General features: G+C 42.8%; 1 protein-coding gene across 1 annotated transcript; it reads right to left on the reverse strand.

Moving 5' to 3' along the window:
• Positions 1–5101: 5101 nt before the first annotated feature.
• LOC110521023 (uncharacterized) lies at positions 5102–21093 on the reverse strand. The gene is given in 5 exon segments (XM_021598459.3): positions 5102–7801; positions 7804–7994; positions 13423–13444; positions 17521–17816; positions 21081–21093. Coding segments are annotated over 5 exon segments (1638 nt in total). The 3' UTR covers positions 5102–6685.
• Between the last annotated feature and the right edge of the window lie 406 nt (positions 21094–21499).

The following is a 21499-nucleotide window of genomic DNA, read 5'->3' on the forward strand; positions in this document are numbered from 1 at the left end:
CGGAACGTAACTATGATGTGGGAAACCGCGAACTGCTCGCCATCCGGTTAGCCCTAGGCGAATGGCGACAGTGGTTGGAGGGGGCGACCGTTCCTTTTGTCGTTTGGACTGACCATAGGAACCTTGAGTACATCCGTTCTGCCAAACGACTTAATGCGCGTCAGGCGCGTTGGGCGCTGTTTTTCGCTCGTTTCGAGTTCGTGATTTCTTATCGTCCGGGCTCTAAGAACACCAAGCCTGATGCTTTATCTCGTCTCTTCAGTTCTTCAGTAGCCTCCACTGACCCCGAGGGGATTCTCCCTGAGGGGCGTGTTGTCGGGTTGACTGTCTGGGGAATTGAGAGGCAGGTAAAGCAAGCGCTCACTCACACTCCGTCGCCGCGCGCTTGTCCTAGGAACCTTCTTTTCGTTCCCGTTCCTACTCGTCTGGCCGTTCTTCAGTGGGCTCACTCTGCCAAGTTAGCCGGCCACCCTGGCGTTCGGGGTACGCTTGCTTCGCTTGCGTTTTTGGTGGCCCACCCGGGAGCATGACACGCGTCGTTTCGTGGCTGCTTGTTCGGTCTGCGCGCAGACTAAGTCCGGTAACTCCCCTCCTGCCGGCCGTCTCAGGCCGCTTCCCATTCCCTCTCGACCGTGGTCTCACATCGCCTTAGATTTTGTCACCGGACTGCCTACGTCAGCGGGGAAGACTGTTATTCTTACGGTTGTCGATAGGTTCTCTAAGGCGGCTCATTTCATTCCCCTTGCTAAGCTTCCTTCTGCTAAAGAGACGGCACAAATCATCATCGAGAATGTTTTCAGAATTCATGGCCTTCCGTCAGACGTCGTTTCGGACAGAGGTCCGCAATTCACGTCTCAATTTTGGAGGGAGTTTTGCCGTTTGATTGGGGCTTCCGTCAGTCTCTCTTCCGGCTTTCACCCCCAGTCTAACGGTCAAGCAGAACGGGCCAATCAGACTATTGGTCGCATCTTACGCAGTCTTTCTTTTCGCAACCCTGCGTCTTGGTCAGAACAGCTCCCCTGGGCAGAATACGCCCACAACTCGCTTCCTTCGTCTGCGACCGGGCTATCTCCTTTTCAGAGTAGCCTCGGGTACCAGCCTCCGCTGTTCTCATCTCAGTTCGCCGAGTCCAGCGTCCCCTCCGCTCAGGCTTTTGTCCAACGTTGCGAGCGCACCTGGAAGAGGGTCAGGTCTGCACTTTGCCGTTATAGGACGCAGACTGTGAGGGCTGCTAATAAGCGTAGAACTAAGAGTCCTAGATATTGTCGCGGTCAGAGAGTTTGGCTCTCCACTCAGAACCTTCCCCTTAAGACGGCTTCTCGCAAGTTGACCCCGCGGTTCATTGGTCCGTTCCGTATTTCTCGGGTCATTAATCCTGTCGCAGTTCGACTTCTTCTTCCGCGATACCTTCGTCGCGTCCACCCGGTCTTCCATGTCTCCTGTATCAAGCCCGTTCTTCGCGCCCCCGCTCGTCTTCCCCCCCCCCCCCCATCCTTGTCGAGGGCGCACCCATCTACAGGGTCCGCAGGATTTTGGACATGCGTCCTCGGGGCCGTGGTCACCAGTACCTCGTAGATTGGGAGGGGTACGGTCCTGAGGAGAGGAGTTGGGTTCCCTCTCGGGACGTGCTGGACCGTGCGCTGATCGAGGATTTCCTCCGTTGCCGCCAGGTTTCCTCCTCGAGTGCGCCAGGAGGCGCTCGGTGAGTGGGGGGGTACTGTCATGTATTGTCATGTTGTGTCTTTCTGTCCTTTCCTTTCACCCTGTCTCCCTCTGCTGGTCGTATTAGGTTACCTTTTCTCCCCCGCTTTCCCCCAGCTGTTCCTTGTCTCCTCTTGACTACCTCGTCACCACTTTTCCCACCTGTTCCCTTTTTCCCTCTGATTAGTCCCCTATATCTCTCTCTGTTTTTGTTCCTGTCCTTGTCGGATTCTTGTTTGTTGTGTTTCATGCCTGAACCAGACTATCGTCATGTTTGCTGTAACCTTGTCCTGTCCTGTCGGAATCTGCCGGTCTATCTGAGCCTACCTATGTTTGGTTATTAAAGAAGCTCTGTTTAAGTTAATTCGCTTTTGGGTCCTCATTCACTCACCGTAACAGTTTCGACATCACTGTGCCTTCCTTGGGGTAATGTCATGAATACTTGAACCAGGTTATGTAGACAAACAGTGCAATTAGTGTAACCAATGACAGTAGAGAGGGGTGTGTCATAATGATTAAGTTAATTAAAATGAATTAGTGAAAGTGTTAAAAAAAGAGTATATTGCATATTAAACATATTACACTATTGTTATCATATAGAAACATCATGGAATATTGTACATCATATTAGCATCAACATACATTATTGTTCCATTCAAATTCACATAATAAGGATATTTCATATTTTCAACCCATCACCTGCTATGTAAAAGAGACAGAATAATGCACAATGGTCAATGCTATCCGGGATCCTTAGGACATCCCTACCCTAAACCATACGTTAACCATTTTAAATGTCAACTTCAACGGGCTAGGGATGTCCCAAGGATGTGCAGTGCCTTGCGAAAATATTCGGCCCCCTTGAACTTTGCGACCTTTTGCCACATTTCAGGCTTCAAACATAAAGATATAAAACTGTATTTTTTTGTGAAGAATCAACAACAATCATGAACTGGAACGACATTTATTGGATATTTCAAACTTCTTTAACAAATCAAAAACTGAAAAATTGGGCGTGCAAAATTATTCAGCCCCCTTAAGTTAACACTTTGTAGCGCCACCTTTTGCTGCGATTACAGGTGTAAGTCGCTTGGGGTATGTCTCTATCAGTTTTGCACATCGAGAGACTGACATTTTTTCCCATTCCTCCTTGCAAAACAGCTCGAGCTCAGTGAGGTTGGATGGAGAGCATTTGTGAACAGCAGTTTTCAGTTCTTTCCACAGATTCTCGATTGGATTCAGGTCTGGACATTGACTTGGCCATTCTAACGCCTGGATATGTTTATTTTTGAACCATTCCATTGTAGATTTTGCTTTATGTTTTGGATCATTGTCTTGTTGGAAGACAAATCTCCGTCCCAGTCTCAGGTCTTTTGCAGACTCCATCAGGTTTTCTTCCAGAATGGTCCTGTATTTGGCTCCATCCATCTTCCCATCAATTTTAACCATCTTCCCTGTCCCTGCTGAAGAAAAGCAGGCCCAAACCATGATGCTGCCACCACCATGTTTGACAGTGGGGATGGTGTGGTCAGGGTGATGAGCTGTGTTGCTTTTACGCCAAACATAACGTTTTGCATTGTTGCCAAAAAGTTCAATTTCGGTTTCATCTGACCAGAGCACCTTCTTCCACATGTTTGGTGTGTCTCACAGGTGGCTTGTGGCAAACTTTAAACGACACTTTTTATGGATATCTTTAAGAAATGGCTTTCTTCTTGCCACTCTTCCATAAAGGCCAGATTTGTGCAATATACGACTGATTGTTGTCCTATGGACAGAGTCTCCCACCTCAGCTGTAGATCTCTGCAGTTCATCCAGAGTGATCATGGGCCTCTTGGCTGCATCTCTGATCAGTCTTCTCCTTGTATGAGCTGAAAGTTTAGAGGGACGGCCAGGTCTTGGTAGATTTGCAGTGGTCTGATACTCCTTCCATTTCAATATTATCGCTTGCACAGTGCTCCTTGGCATGTTTAAAGCTTGGGAAATCTTTTTGTATCCAAATCCGGCTTTAAACTTCTTCACAACTTTATCTCGGACCTGCCTGGTGTGTTCCTTGTTCTTCATGATGCTCTCTGCGCTTTTGACGGACCTCTGAGACTATCACAGTGCAGGTGCATTTATACGGAGACTTGATTACACACAGGTGGATTGTATTTATCATCATTAGTCACTTAGGTCAACATTGGATCATTCAGAGATCCTCACTGAACTTCTGGAGAGAGTTTGCTGCACTGAAAGTAAAGGGGCTGAATAATTTTGCACGCCCAATTTTTCAGTTTTTGATTTGTTAAAAAAGTTTGAAATATCCAATAAATGTCGTTCCACTTCATGATTGTGTCCCACTTGTTGTTGATTCTTCACAAAAAAATAGTTTTATATCTTTATGTTTGAAGCCTGAAATGTGGCAAAAGGTCGCAAAGTTCAAGGGGGCCGAATACTTTCGCAAGGCACTGTATCTCTACCTGAAAATACATGATCTAAGTGATTGATAGTTGGTATTCAGCAGTCATGAAGCCTAATTTACTGTAATGAACTACTAAAATAGTGATTTTGTTAGACAGCAGCTCTACACTTTATTGACTGACTGATCCAGTCATCCTTCCATCCCTCCTCAGCCTTCCTCTCCCCTGAAGACCCAGTGAGGGTGGAGCTGTCAGAGAACTGTTGAGGAACTGGTTAGGAAGAACACTTCTACAGCCAGAGAGGTGAGAGGTCACACATGGTTTAGATGGTGAATATTTATGTTGCCTTAGTGGTTCATCACAAAAGCAAAAGCTAGTATGTTCCATCTATGTTTATTTACATTAGTGCAAATTGACCACTGATATTGGTGTAATTTCTCATCCGTTTTAGCTGAATGAAAGTTAATTTCCCCTCAGGCACACACATTTGTTCTTTGTTATTATGAAGGTAATTTGTGTCAAAGGTACTTTTCCCCACTCATTCACACCGCTTATGCATATTCAGTGGCCTGACCGTGTCCAGACAATGTCAAAGGCCCATCCTGGTAGATCTGAACCTAATGCAGCTCTGCGTGATCAGATGACAGAAGTCACATTTAGGTGCTAGGTGTAACTGAGGCCAAAGATGCTCCATATCCATTACTTTGAGTGTTTAATATAATATGACTAAATGTGTTTCTTTCTGTGTTACAGGGGCAGTCAAGAAATGGAACGGCAAGGCCACAGAACATAAGCAGAGCTGTGGGAGACTACCTCAAGCCCCTGGTAGAGCCAGGGGTGGTGTTTACCACTCCACCACACCTTCAGCAGGCTGGAAAAGTGGGATTGGTACTGTTTTTCATACTAAGATGGACCAAGATACGTGTTGTTGTTACACATATTTGTTCATTGGTTTGACGTAAGTCTTGATTGGTCGGTCATTGGGTTCATTTGTCTTACAATATGTTCAAATCAAGCTTTATTTATACAGCACATTTCAGATATGGATGCAACACAAAGGCTTCATTGGAAAAAAATATGAAAATAAACAAATATTTAGTACACAAACATAAGATAAAAAAAACAGACTAATGAGCATTGATTAAAATGTAGGCTTCTTTTTTAGGAGGGGCTCTGAATGTTGACGAGTAACAAAAACTGGGACCTAAAAGACACCCACCATGAGACCCACTAAATCTGCCGAAGAAGAGTCAAACAAAAGAAAAACCCACACCAAACTTAAAGACAGGAAGCAAACCAAAAACGTAGCGCAACTAAAGGTGTTGCCGCTCCACATCTATCAAGACAACTAGAGCACCAGGCCAGACACTCTTAAATAGAACTTGGACCAGCTCAGGTGAAACACCTTCCCACTAACAAGATGGACAAGCCAGCAAGGAGTAACACATACTGACTAACGAGGTGACAATCAGTGCGCCCTACGAGCTATAAGCATTAAAAGTCCAACCTCAAAACATAAATGGAAAAACCAAAGCCTGTAACACCTCGCTGACAACAAAAAATATATATATTTAAAAAAAAACATGTAATTCAAAATATTTTTCGACAATGTAATGGTTTGCTTCTAGAACTCTGGTCTCCTTGAAACGAGCCCAAACAAAACTAATCTCCAATACAGAAAAACGTGCAGTCAAAATCAATTGGGATCCATGGTAACGCACTGGCTAAACGCAAAACACAGCAACCAAGTTGTCCTTACCACGGACATGTCTGATATCAAGAGGAAACTCCTGCAATATCCGAAGTAACTTTCCACCTCACTGCGGGGCTTCTCTCTCTTTTAAGGGTTCACTCGGAATTAACCCTGAGATTATAAAAGCAGGGCAACAATGTCAATATAATTATACCCGAAAATTGTCAGTTGGTTGCATAAATATTTATGATTACTAAATGTTACATGAATTGTAAATATGAAATATCAAAACCAAATGTACACCTCTTTGGCAACAATTCACTTAATGGTGATGCATGGAATCATAAAACAAGACAGTCAGCTACATTTTGGAGTGATGCATTTAAATTTAGGGGTCGCGAAACAAAGGAACACAAGACTTATTTGTCATCACTCATCGATATCATGTTGAAATCAATTGTGCGAGAGGAGGGAGATGTAAAAACTAATAGCTCAAAAACCCCACATAATCTGGGAATAATGTGTACATCACTGGTTAGAGGACAATTTGTAGAAAACAGCTAGCTACATTTTGAAGTGTGCATTTTGATTCCAGTGGGTCACCAACGTGGTAAACAGCTAGTTACATTTTGAAGTGTTGCATTTTGATTCAAGTGGGTCACCAACATGGTAATTGAAACACAGCTCTTTTTGTGTTAGTCACTTTTTGTTAAATCACATAAATAGTACTCATTCAATTCAGACCCTGGATTTTTCCAGAGGCTAATATCCAAATCATGCTGAAATCAATTGAATGGGGTTTAACATTTAGGGTTCTACATTGTGAGATTCCTTAAAATACTCCTACTACAATGTTAAAAACATTCTGCATTGTGACATTATTTAATTGATATCATGAAACAACTCCATGTATTTTCTGATGTTTGATCAGAGATATTTTATCAGAGTATCTCTTGTCACACTGATCACAGTTATAAGATTTCTCTCCTGTGTGTGTTCTCTGGTGTATAGTCAGATCGCTAGACTGAACAAAACTCTTCCCACATTGAATACAACTAAAGGATCTCTCTCCTGTATGTGTTCTCTGGCATATAGTCAGATTGCTAGATGTAGTAAAACTCTTCCCACATTGAATACAGCTATGGGATTTCTCTCCTGTGTGTGTTCTCTGGTGTAGTTTCAAAGACTGTGATGTTGAAAAGCTTTTCCCACAATTTGAGCAGTGGTGAAGCTTCTCTCCTGTGTGTACTTGCTGGTGTGTAGTCAGATGGCTAGATGTATTAAAACTCTTCCCACATTGATTACAGCTATAAGGTTTCTCTCCTGTGTGTGTTCGCTGGTGTATAGTCAGATTGCTAGATGTAATAAAACTCTTCCCACATTGATCACAGCTATAAGATTTCTCTCCTGTGAGTGTCCGCTGGTGTATATTCAGATAGCTAGATGTAATAAAACTCTTACCGCATTGATCACAGCTAAAAGGTTCCTCTCCTGTGTGTGTTCTCTGGTGTACTGTCTGATCGCTAGACTGAACAAAACTCTTCCCACATTGATTACAACTAAATGATCTAGCTCCTGTGTGTGTTCGCTGGTGTATAGTCAGATTGCTAGATGTAATAAAACTCTTACCGCATTGATCACAGCTAAAAGGTTCCTCTCCTGTGTGTGTTCTCTGGTGTACTGTCAGATCGCTAGACTGAACAAAACTCTTCCCACATTGATTACAACTAAATGATCTAGCTCCTGTGTGTGTTCTCTGGTGTATAGTCAGATTGCTAGATGTAGTAAAACTCTTCCCACATTGAATACAGCTATAAGGTTTCTCTCCTGTGTGTAGTTTCCGGTGTGATTTCAGGGAGCCTGACTGAGTAAAACTCTTCCCACATTGATCACAGCTATGAGATTTCTCTCCTGTGTGTGTGTTCTCTGGTGCAGCTTCAAAATCTGTGATGTTGAAAAGCTTTTCCCACAATCTGAAGAGTGGTGAGATTTCTCTCCTGTGTGTACTCGCTGGTGTATTTTAAGGTCTGATGAATATTTGCAACATTTCCCACAGTCAGAGCAGCAGTGAGAGTTCTTTCCTGTGGGTCTCTGCTGGTGTTTCTTGAGGTGTTCTGATCTGGAGAGACTCTTCTCTGCCTCGTCAGCATCATGAGGTTGTTGAGGCTCCCCAGATGATCCACGATAGTCCCGTCTCTCTCCTGAGTGAACAACAAAGTCAGACAGATGGTTAAAGGTCCACAACAGCAGAAATCCATTGTTTATTTGAGGTGAAAGGTGATGCCCAGAGCGTACCCATGAAGTTGTACAACAATTGACGTCTGTTCAATTATTTGACAATTAAGACAGTCAAGTTAGCAACAAGTCATATTTTGTCTTGTTTTCACATTAATAGTAACATCGATGACTGTTCAGTTATAATACATTTGTGAAATCCTAAGCAGTGTGCCAGACAACTATTGGTTTAAAATATGGGCCCCTTTCTGTGTTTGTAAAAATTGTCAGGAGGACAATGCGCAGGCAATTTGGTTGTAGAAACTCCTCCCTGCTAATGTGGAAACCGCTAGTTTTGTACGAAGGTTTTAGTTTTTCCACAATGTGTTCTGAATATTACAACGTTGGATTATAATTGTAAGGCTTGTTTGAATCTCCTGTTTAATATAATGTTTGTGTTATTGCCGCAAATCAACTGCTTTATACTTCAACAAGTAAAATGCTTTTTGGATAGCTTTTCCATTAGCCTGACAATGAGTGTTTGTACACGTTGTGTATGCCAAATTGGCCCATTACTTCACCTAACAACATAGACCTAGGACTATAAATCATGTAATATTTTTGGTGAAACATGGAAACTAAAATGTCTTTGTCATGACATTTCATAACCTGATCACCAGGTAATTTTGTGAATAATCCCACTAGGCTACTCTGTAATGTGTTGTCATTCTAAATGTCCTGAATAAAGGAAATTAGCTCTGTGTGTTGTACAATAGCTTATACATCAAGGAACAGATCTCTACACATTATGAGCTAAGTATCTGTGTCCAAACAAACTAACGAGACCTTACTGGAAATCAAGTAGACAACAAACATTATAAACATCAATTTGTTTAGGGAGGTTGGATCCAATGTGGAGCATGGTATAACTATCTTTAAGACGGAGAGCAAGGCTGACGTTTTACGTATTCCCAACCAATTGTGTTTTTTTGATAGTTTCTTTGCGTTGTTTGGAACTTATTTTTTAAACTTATTTTGTACATAATGTTGTCGCTACCGTCTCTTATGACCGAAGATAACTTCAGGACATTAAAACTGCGATTACTCACCACGGACTGGCAAAATCATTTTTTTCCTTTAATAAGTCCGACGAGCCCGACGTGAACGATATACTGCTTTCCCGGGAACAGGCCCAGATCCCCGTTAATTGTGTGAAGAGAAGGCGGAGAAACAGGGGCCAAAGGGCAGGCTGCGTTCTGAGAATTTGTAGGCGATCGAAAAAAAACCCCACTTCCTTCCATTCTGCTAGCAAACGTGCAATCTTTGGAAAGTAAAATTGATGACCTACGCGGAAGACTAAACTACCAAAGGAACATTCAAAACTGTAATATCTTATGATTCACGGAGTCGTGGCTAAACAACATTATCAACATACAGCTGACTGGTTATTTTTTATTTTTTTATTTCACCTTTATTTAACCAGGTAGGCAAGTTGAGAACAAGTTCTCATTTACAATTGCGACCTGGCCAAGATAAAGCAAAGCAGTTTGACACATACAGCGACACAGAGTTACACATGGAGTAATAATACAGTAGAAACAAGTCTACATACGATGTGAGCAAATGAGGTGAGATAAGGGAGGTAAAGGCAGAAAAAGGCTATGGTGGAAAAGTAAATACAATATAGCAAGTAAAAAACACTGGAATGGTAGATTTGCAGTGGAAGAATGTGCAAGGTAGAAATAAAAATAATGGGGTGCAAAGGAGCAAAATAAATAAAATAAATACAGTAGGGAAAGAGGTAGTTGCTTGGGCTAAATTATAGATGGGCTATGTACAGGTGCAGCAATATGTGAGCTGCTCTGACAGCTGGTGCTTAAAGCTAGTGAGGGAGATAAGTGTTTCCAGTTTCAGAGATTTTTGTAGTTCGTTCCAGTCATTGGCAGCAGAGAACTGGAAGGAGAGGCGGCCAAAGAAAGAATTGGTTTTTGGGGTGACCAGAGAGATATACCTGCTGGAGCGCGTGCTACAGGTGGGTGATGCTATGGTGACCAGCGAGCTGAGATAAGGGGGGACTTTACCTAGCAGGGTCTTGTTGGTGACATGGAGCCAGTGGGTTTGGCGACAAGTATGAAGCGAGGGCCAGCCAACGAGAGCGTACAGGTCGCAATGGTGGGTAGTATATGGGGCTTTGGTGACAAAACGGATGGAACTGTGATAGACTGCATCCAATTTGTTGAGTAGGTATTGGAGGCTATTTTGTAAATGACATCGCCAAAGTTTTATAAGGGTATGAGTGAAGGATGCTTTGTTGCGAAATAGGAAGCCAATTCTAGATTTAACTTTGGATTGGAGATGTTTGATGTGGGTCTGGAAGGAGAGTTTACAGTCTAACCAGACACCTATGTATTTGTAGCTGTCCACGTATTCTAAGTCAGAGCCGTCCAGAGTAGTGATGTTGGACAGGCGGGCAGGTGCAGGCAGCGATCGGTTGAAGAGCATGCATTTAGTTTTACTTGTACTTAAGAGCAATTGGAGGCCACGGAAGGAGAGTTGTATGGCATTGAAGCGTGCCTGGAGGGTTGTTAACACGGTGTCCAAAGAAGGGCCAGAAGTATACAGAATGGTGTGGTCTGCGTAGAGGTGGATCAGAGACTCACCAACAGCAAGAGCGACATCACTGATGTTTACAGAGAAGAGAGTCAGTCCAAGAATTGAACCCTGTGGAACCCCCATAGAGACTGCCAGAGGTCCAGACAACAGACCCTCCAATTTGACACACTGAACTCTATCAGAGAAGGAGTTGGTGAACCAGGCGAGGCAATCATTTGAGAAACCAAGGCTGTCGAGTCTGCCGATGAGGATGTGGTGATTGACAGAGTCGAAAGCGTTGGCCAGATCAATAAATACGGCTGCACAGTAATGTTTCTTATCGATGGCGGTTAAGATATCGTTCAGGACCTTGAGCGTGGCTGAGGTGCACCCATGACCAGCTTTGAAACCAGATTGCATAGCAGAGAGGGTATGGTGATATTCGAAATGGTGGGTAATCTGGTTGTTGACTTGGCTTTCGAAGACCTTAGAAAGGCAGGGTAGGATAGATGTAGCTCTGTAGCAGTTTGGGTCAAGAGTGTCCCCCCCTTTGAAGAGAGGGGATGACCGCAGCTGCTTTCCAATCTTTGGGAATCTCAGACGACACGAAAGAGAGGTTGAACAGGCTAGTAATAGGGGTGGCAACAATTTCAGCAGATAATTTTAGAAAGAAAGGGTCCAGATTGTCTAGCCCGGCTGATTTGTCGGGGTCCAGATTTTTCAGCTCTTTCAGAACATCAGCTGACTGGATTTGGGAGAAGGAGAAATGGGGAAGGCTTGGGCGAGTTGCTGTGGGGGTTGCAGTACTGTTGACCGGGGTAGGGGTAGCCAGGTGGAAAGCATGGCCAGCCATAGAAAAATGCTTATTGAAGTTCTCAATTATATAGTGGATTTATCAGTGGTGACAGTGTTTCCTATCTTCAGTGCAATGGGCAGCTGGGAGGAGGTGTTCTTATTCTCCATGGACTTTACAGTGACCCAGAACTTTTTTGAGTTAGTTTTGAGTAAATTTCTGCTTGAAAAAGCTAGCCTTGGCTTTTCTAACTGCCTGTGTATATTGGTTTCTAGCTTCCCTGAATAGCTGCATATCACGGGGGCTGTTCGATGCTAATGCAGAACGCCATAGGATGTTTTTTTGTTGGTTAAGGGCAGTCAGGTCTGGGGTGAACCAAGGGCTATATCTGTTCCTGGTTCTAAATTTCTTGAATGGGGCATGCTTATTTAAGATGGTTAGGAAGGCATTTAAAAAATAACCAGGCATCCTCTACTGACGGGATGAGATCAATATCCTTCCAGGATACCCCGGCCAGGTCGATTAGAAAGAACTGCTCGCTGAAGTGTTTCAGGGAGCTTTTGACAGTGATGAGTGGAGGTCGATTGACCGCTGACCCATTACGGATGCAGCCAATGAGGCAGTGATCGCTAAGATCTTGGTTGAAGACAAAAGTGTATTTAGAGGGCAAATTGGTTAGGATGATATCTATGAGGGTGCCCGTGTTTACGGCTTTAGGGAGGTACCTGGTAGGTTCATTGATAATTTGTGTGAGATTGAGGGCATCAAGCTTAGATTGTAGGATGGCTGGAGTGTTAAGCATGTTCCAGTTTAGGTCGCCTAGCAGCACAAGCTCTGAAGATAGATGGGGGGCAATCAGTTCACATATGGTGTCCAGAGCACAGCTGGGGGCAGAGGGTGGTCTATAGCAGGCAGCAACGGTGAGAGACTTGTTTTTAGAAAGGTGGATTTTTAAAAGTAGAAGTTCAAATTGTTTGGGTACAGACCTGGATAGTAGGACAGAACTCTGCAGGCTATATTTGCAGTAGATTGCAACACCTCCCCCTTTGGCAGTTCTATCTTGTCTGAAAATGTTGTAGTTAGGGATGAACATTTCAGAATTTTTGGTGGTCTTCCTAAGCCAGGATTCAGACACAGCTATAACATCCGGGTTGGCAGAGTGTGCTAAAGTAGTGAATAAAACAAACTTAGGGAGGAGGCTTCTAATGTTAACATGCATTAAACCAAGGCTACCAGAGGCTCTACAGTGAAATAAGCCAATAAACACTAACCAGAACAGCAATGGACAATGCATATTGACATTAAGGAGAGGCATGCTTAGTCGAGTGATCAAAAGGGTCCAGTGAGTAGTGAGGTTGGTTGCGGTCACGGCGATTCAGACAGCTAGCCGGGTCATCGGTAGCAAGCTAGCACAGGATGGAGGTCTGTTTTTAGCCACCTCGTGCGTTTCCGGCGGTAGGATTAGTGGGGTTCCGTGTGGTAGAGGAGATCAATCCAATTCGCAAAAAAATAGATATAGTTATAGAGGCCCATGAATAATTTTTTGTTTTTATTGTCCGATAGATCTTTTCAGATAGCAACCAATAAGACAGCTAATGATTAGCGGGCCGCAGATGGGCTTTCAGGTAACACCGCGACGGAGGAGCCAGCTGGATAACTCCCTCGGGCAGATAACGTTGGTAGTACAGTTGTGAAGGCCCGGTGGGGCTCCGTGTTAGCAGTAAAACGGGTCCGGATAGGTGATTGTAGCCCAGGAGTGGCTGATGGAACTCTTCAGCTGGCTAGCTCCGGAATAATTGATGTTTGCTCCGGGATCGACGTAAGCCGATAGTCACACAGATAGCATCTAGCTAGCTGCGAGATCCAGGTATAAATGTCCAGAGCTTACGGTTGAAATCCAGGGACATGGAGAGAATAATAGGTCCAGTATGTTCCGGTCCGAGCCGGACGTCTGACTGCTATGCCATCTTGGTGACGAATGTCACGCTGTATATTATACGCTGTACCAGCAGGAGGGAGGGGAGGTGGACTATATATTTTTGTAAATAACAGCTAGTGCACGATATCTAAGGACGTCTCGAGGTATTGCTCGCCTGAGGTAGAGTATCTCATGATAAGCTGTAGACCACACTATCTACCTAGAGAGTTTATTTGTATTTTTCGTAGCTGTTTTACACATACAAAGCTCTCCCCCGCACCCCATTTGGCAAATCGAACCATCCTCCTGATTCCTGCTTACAAGCTCAAATTAAAGCAAGAAGCACCAGTGACTCGATCAATAAGAAAGTGGTCAGATGAAGCAGATGCTAAGCTACAGAACTGTTTTGCTAGCACAGCCTGGAATATGTTCCAGGATTCCTCCGATGGCATTCAGGAGTACACCACAAAGGTCATTAGCTTCATCAATCAGTGCATCGATGACGTTGTCCCCACAGTGACCGTACGTACATACCCCAACCAGAAGCCATGGATTACAGGCTACATCCGCACTGAGCTAAAGGCTAGAGCTGCTGCTTTAAAGGAGCGGGACTCTAACCCGGAAGCTTATAAGAAATCCCGCTATGCCCTCCGACGAACCATCAAACAGGCAAAGTGTCAATAAGATCGAATCGTACTACAAAGGCTCTGACACTCGTCGGATGTGGCAGGGCTTGCAAACCATTACAGACTACAAAGGGAAGCACAGCCGATAGATGTCCAGTGACACAAGCCTAGCAGATGAGCTAAACTACGGCAAATAACACTGACACGTGCATGAGAGCACCAGCTGTTCCGGAAGACTGTGTGATCACGCTCTACGGAGCCGGTGTGAGTAAGACCTTTAAACAGGTCAACATTCACAGGGCCGCAGGGCCAGACGGATTACCAGGATGTTTACTGTGAGCATGTGCTGACCAACCGGCAAGTGTCTTCACTGATATTTTCAACCTCTCCCTGTCCGAGTCTGTAATACCAACATGTTTTAAGCAGACCACCATAGTCCCTGTGCCCAAGAACACTAAGGTAACCTGTCTAAATGACTACCGACTTGTAGCACTCACGTTTGTAGCCATGAAGTGCTTTGAAAGGCTGGTCACGGCTCACATCAACAACATTATCCCAGAAACCCTAGACCCACTTCAATTTGCATACCGCCTTAACAGATCCACAGATGATGCAATCTCTATTGCACTCCACACTGCCCTTTCCCACCTGGACAAAAGGAACACCTATGTCAGAATGCTATTCATTGACTATAAACTAAGGAACCTGGGACTAAACAGGTTGAGCAGGTCAGCACATCACCAACAAACTAACATGGTCTAAGCACACCAAAACAGTTGTGAAAAAGGCACGATAAAACGTATTTCCCCTCAGGAGACTGAAAAGATGTGGCATGGGTCCTCAGATCCTCAAAAGGTTCTACAGCTGCACCATCGATAGCATCACTGCCTTGTATGGCAACTGCTCGGCCTCTGACCGCAAGGCACTACAGAGGGTAGTGCGAATGGCCCAGTACATCACTGGGGCCAAGCTTCCTGCCATCCATGACCTCTATACCAGGCTGTGTCAGAGGAAGGCCCTAAAAATTGTCAAAGACTCCAGCCACCCTAGTCATAGACTGTTCTCCCTGCTACAGCAAGGCAAGCGGCTTCTAAACAGCTTCTTTCCCCAAGCCATAAGACTCCTGAACATCTAATCAAATGGCTACCCAGACTATTTGCACTGCCCCTCCCCACCTTTTTACACCGCTGCTACGCTCTGTTGTTATTATCTATACAGTCACTTTATCTCTACCTATATGTGCATATTACCTCAACTAACTGGTACCCCCACACATTGACTCTGTACAGTTGTTGAGAATGAGTGGACGATGGTGAAGAACAGTGGAGTGAAAATGGTTGGTGATGAACAGCAGTTTATGGTTGAAGTGGGAATCATCAGCAAGGATGTTTTTTGGGTGACCCGTTCGCGGTCTCAAAGATGGTGAAGAATGAATTGGGTAAAGTGGAATCGTTTCGAGTGACCAGGAGCGGTATGATGCTGATTGTGTGTCAATAGTGCAAAAGGGGAAAGCTTTGTGTGGTTTAGGGGTAACATTTCAGGTAGACGCACGTTGATTAAAACAAATGATAGACAGAAGGTTTTACTGTGGTTTGGTGAAGTGGTTCTCCCATCTTATGTAAAACATTGGTAAGTAAGATATACAGAAGCCACTGCAGTGTTACAATTGTAAAAATGTTAGGACATGTGGCAAGTGTTTGTCGAAGGAATAAATGTCAGATGAAGCATGTTGTAATTGTGGGAATCCCATTCCCAAGTTCCCGGAGTGCCCTGTACGGATGAAGGAGGTCACAGTAGCTAGGATCAGGCCCATACAGCAGGTGTCCTATGTGGAGGCAGTGAAAATAGCTGAAGGGGTGAGGAGAGGAGAAGGTAGTGGATGTCCCACAGTCTGCAGTGAAGCCATGCAGGAGAAGGATCCCAACACACTAATAGTGAAGGTGGACTTTGTTGTGTTTATAGCGCAAGTGAGAAATTGTACTAGTCAAACTGTTAATTTTTATTTTTTGTAATTAGTATGATTGTTTTGGGGGTATTTTTTACAACCCCGTACAGTAGGTGTTTTGGTGGTATATTTTACAACCCCGTACAGTAGGTGTTTTGGGGGTACAACCCCGTATAGTAGGTGTTTTGGGGGCAGCAATACACCTGATGAGTGTAGTCTGACAATAAACCTCAGAGAAGAAGACATGGTAGGAACCAAAGTGTTGGTCAGTGTTTCCAGGTGACCCTAATTAGATGTTACTTTACTTCATGTAGCCGGCTAGCTAGCCAACATATGTATGAATATGCTCTCTTATAAGATACCGCTGCACAAACATGCTTATCTAGGCCTACAAAAGCACTGGCACCAGGCAGTATTAGGTAGCTACGTTTGACTCTTAATATATTTAGCAAGCTAGCTAGCGATTAGCGGCTAACATTATTTCAGCAACACATTGCTAAGAAAAGACAAACTTTCGCCTTCAATGTAATGGCATGAAAGTAATTTCCAGAATATTATATCATGACTTATCAACAGCGCTCACAATTTGAACCCCACAGGGAATCTTCACTGGCAGTTAAAGACCCATTTACAATATAACCATTGATTCTTGAAAAGTATAACTTATAAATGCCTCAAATGTTTCAACTGTATTACCCCATCAGAAACCAAAAACATGAGCTCGTATAACGCCACTGTTTGTAAACTAATACTATATGGCTGAGAAGTAGGGTCGATCCAAGCATTCTGACCTCACAACGACAGTAAAGCACCCAAGCTAACTGGCTAACGTTGGATAGCTTGCTAGACACAAATGAGAGAAAACCTTACTCTGACCATTTTGCTTTCCCTAGCAGAGCTGGTCAGGCGGTTTTCATGTTATCCAGAATGTTGGTGACTAACTGTGCTGCTGGCAACAATTTAATTTGACGAATGTAGTACGACATCCGGGAACTTTTGGCATACTAACTACATCATACTATGACCATTAAGCATACTATATACTCAATTCACGTCACAAATAGTACAGTTAGTATGAGTATTCTAACACAGCTCAGGTCTCTGGGCTGCCATTTTGTTTGTTTAAAAACTAAGTTGCCCCTTTAAAAAAGCCACACAACAATCAATCAACCAATATGCAGTACAAACAATAACAAAGCTGTAATTCCACCACTGTTTTGCTAATAAGATGGATGGGGCTGGAGAAATGTATCCATGTCTATGAATGTGAGACTAGTTACAAGGACTGACCATCCATGATACCAACATTATAGTTTTAACCATGTTGAGGCTATACAGTGTTGGTTTACATTGTTTCTAAACATTGGAGTAAAAAAGGTTATTTGGGGTTCTGATGAGGTACAACAGTTGAACTAAGCTCATGAGGCATGTGTTATATTCTTCAAGAATCAATGGCTAGAAATAAATAATAAAACATTTAAATATTGATGTAGCAATTGCATATTTCCCCTTTAACACCACACATCAGTTCAACAACTGCAGAGCTTGTGCTTCTGTATTTAAGACAGTACTTACGAGTGTAAACCAGGGCACGTTCATCGTTAGAACCATTGGATGCCTTAAGATGAGTTTGGGAAACCGGGCCCAGATATCCAGTTTCCTCCTCTTCCTTTTTCGATGTGACAGTAATCTCCCCCTCCTCCTCTTTCACTCCAAAAACTGCAACTTCCTCTTTCTCTGCCTCTTCTTTTACTGTAACATCCTCCTCCTCTTTCACTCTGAACGCCTCTTCCTCTTCTTTTACTGTAACGTCTTTCTCTTCTTCTTTCACTGTAACAGCCTCAGCATCTACTTTTTGTATTGTAACAGCCTCTTCTCCCTCCTCTTTGACGAGAGCTTCATTCTCCGTCCAGCAGACCTCCTCTTCTTTACCAGCTTAGTGAACTCATGGTCGGAGATGTTAGCTAGCTAGGCTAATGCTAATTTAACCAGCCCGCTAACTGACTAAAAACAACAACACTGTAAATAGGATAACTAACTAGACGACAGAAGTTGGTTTAAAACAGTGACTAATATAAACTAAATCATCTAAAGAGGTTTATTGGTTTAGCTATTTTGGATAGCAAGCTACCGAGGTGGCTGACTAACTGTTGCTGCTGTTGAAAGAAGCGTTCCGTCCACTAGATTATACGTCACACCAACAGCATTACCTTAAAGCCACATACTGGAGTGGGTAACGCAGTTGAGTAAAATGTATATTTTATTTTCAGACAACAAGTTAAAGTGTAGGAAGCATGATTGATTTTTTTACTCACCAGTGTAACAATACAGAGTGGTTAAAGACTTAGTAACCTAGTTGTATTCACCATCTGGTTACTTATAAGTATAAACAGTTATGTTTTTGCGTTATTTCATATGTATTAATTTATTTTGGAATATCTTCTAAACTACCCACAATGCACTATTTCTCAACGTCATATGGAGGATCTACTCTGTGCTACCGAGTTTGTATGTTAAGTGTAACGGTGTAATTAAGTTGTTAAATTCCTGCATAAAATGGGTATTATGTCACCTCCTGGTCGAGTAGTGTGTTTACATTGTCTTATACACTCAAATCAAATCAAATGTTATTGGTCACATGCACATGGTTAGCAGATGTTAATGTGAGTGTAGCGAAATGCTTGTGCTTCTAGTTCCGACATTGTAGTAATATCGAACAAGTAATCTAACAATTCCTCAACAACTACCTAATACACACAAATCTAAAGGGGTGAATAAGAATATGTACATATAAATATATGGATGAGCGATGGCAAGGCATAGGCAAGGTGCCGTAGATGGTATATAATACAGTATATACATGTGATATGAGTAATGTAAGATATCTTAACATGATTAAAGTGTCATTGTTTAAAGTGACTAGTGATCCATTTATTAAAGTGGCCAGTGATTTGAGTCTCAATGTAGCCAGCAGCCTCTCTGAGCTAGTGAGATAGATAGAAGCTGTTTTTCAGTCTCTCAGTCCCAGCGTTGAACAGGCAGTGGCTCGGGTGGTTGTCCTTGATGATCTTTTCGGCCTTTCTGTGACATCAGGTGCTGTAGGTGTCTTGGAGGGCAGGCAGTTTGCCCCCGGTGATGCGAGCCTTGCAGTTGAGGGCGGGTCAGTTTCCGTACCAGGCGGTGATACAGCGCGACAGGATGCTCTCGACTGTGCATCTGTAAAAGTTTGTCAGGGTTTTACTTGACAAGACAAATTTCTTCAGCCTCCTGAGGTTGAAGAGGTGCGCTTGCGTCTTTTTCACCACGCTGTCTGTGTGGGTGGACCATTTAAGTTTGTCTGTGATGTGTCCGCCGAGGAATTTAAACGTTCCACCTCAGTGATAAAGGTATTGGTTTCTGGGTAATCCACAGCAGGTTTATGGAGAATTGCTGTGGGTAAATTGAAAAATGAATGGTCCAGGGATAGAAATGTAAAAAGTTGACATTACATCCTAAAATCCACCTTTTACATCATACATTAACAATTTATGTTTTAGTTACTACTGTTGTTGGTTTGGCATCAAATAAGCCTCTCTTTATATGTTATTTGCCAAATCATCGTTTTCCATGTGGGTTTTATGCTAAAGTTACCTCTTTCAAGTTGGTAGCTAACTGGAAAATGCATCTTCTTTAGGAGTGCTATTTTTACCCTGTCGACTGCTGATCATTCATCCACACAGTGTGTCCCGTCAATACAGGTAATTTATGACAAATGTATAAAGTCTATGTTTTATAAACTCATGAACACCAGCCAGTTTATTATCCCGGTTTTGTTAGTTGAGGTGTATTATACTTCTTCGCCACAAGGTTATTTCAGGTTATTTTGATATATTTTAATACTAAAATGGATGATAGTTTATTCTGATGCAGTGAGTATTAGACACATGGAAACAATGTATTCATTTTTATTATAGTAAATTAAAAATTATTAGGAATTGTTAAATCCACTATACGATCACAATGACTTTGATAGACATTTCAATTGTTTTTTTGTTAGTATATTATAGGGCAGATTTATGGAGAATTGTTGTGGGAGTGCTATTTATATCCCGTCACTACTGATCATTCATCCATACTGTGTGTGTCCCATCATTGCAGCTTTGGAAATAAATGAACTATTCATCCGTTGCTCCTTCCTGTGTTGACTCACTGACTTGAGGGACGGGACAAGGAAGGTCACACTAGGTCCATATCTAGCTCAAGTTTGCAAACATCAACCACACCTCATGCTTTTCATGAACTGTGTGGTTGTGTTATCTAGTGGGAACCCGTTAACAGGGTGCCTTCTTGCCGTGGGCTCAAAATGCCAAAGGAAATCAACCCGATTCATTTCGTCAAACAACCACCTGATTGGTTTGGTATTGGGCTTGTTCAACATTGCAGGCGACAGTGCAGGTGACTGCTGACTGACTGATCTACAAATAACCTTGCATCATAAATAACTACTCATTATTATTTATAAAACAGTCAGCCAGTAACGGTTTACCCACAATGCAGCATGGATTTGATGCTCTCGGACACGGTCAGTGGTTTAGTAGATGACATAAAGGCTACGCTGCGCACGCGCTATGGTGTGGGACATCATCTATAAAAATGTGGCTGTTATAAATTCTGTGTTGCTCAAAGCCTTGAGTAATGAACCTATTTTTGACACAACAGGCTGAAAGCGCCAATGCTTCAGGAAGCTTTGTTTCCCCATAACTACTCTTCAGCATGTTCTCTGTGAAGTAGACTACAGAAGTTTTGTAACTTTTTCACCTTGGCTTACTGCTGCTAACTGACATCTGGAATCTATCTATTTTGGGTGTTAGGGATTTTCCCTGCCATCATTCTGTATGTCTCTGCTCTTTTGATCTGCAGTCATGTTTTAGTTGGATTTTGTTAGTTGGGTTCAGACTGGTCTAAGGTACTTCCAGCTCACTGACCATAGCTCATTGGCTAAATCGCTAATGTTAGCTGGCTGGCTAAGATAACTGCATATTGCTAACAATCTTTGATATTTGGTTAGATGGCGTTATGTTTTTCCAAAACTTTGATTTACTTGAATCACTCGAGTCATGAGTGCAAACGATTGGTTTAATTTTAAGTTCTACATTTTAAGTTATTTCTGTTGTGGTTTACATCATAGGGAATAGGCTGGTCCTCCATATTACATCACACCTGACTTTGGCATTATTCTGAATTCTGATTGGTTTAATGTAATAACTCCAACATCCAATGCCAAGAGGGTGCACAGCTGTAATCAAGGCACATGGTGAATACTTTGAAGAATCTCAAATATAACATATGTTTTGATTTGTTTAACACTTTTTTGGTTACTACATGATTCCATGTGTGTTATTTAATAGTTGTGTTGTCTTCACTATTATTCTACAATGTAGACAATAGTTAAAATAAAGAAAAAACATTGAATTTGGAGGTGTGTCCAAACAATTGACCAGTACTGTGTATGCATTGTGGAGGAGAACTGATCCTAGATCTGTACAAAGGCATAACATCTACAGTAGGAACAAATGTGTGTGTTAAAAATGCCCAGCTGGATTGAATTTAGCTATTTAAAATGACATATTTGAATGTCA

This window comes from Oncorhynchus mykiss, chromosome 4 (genome assembly GCF_057628025.1).
Source record: "Oncorhynchus mykiss isolate SJ-2025 chromosome 4, ASM5762802v1, whole genome shotgun sequence".
NCBI lineage: Eukaryota > Metazoa > Chordata > Actinopteri > Salmoniformes > Salmonidae > Oncorhynchus > Oncorhynchus mykiss.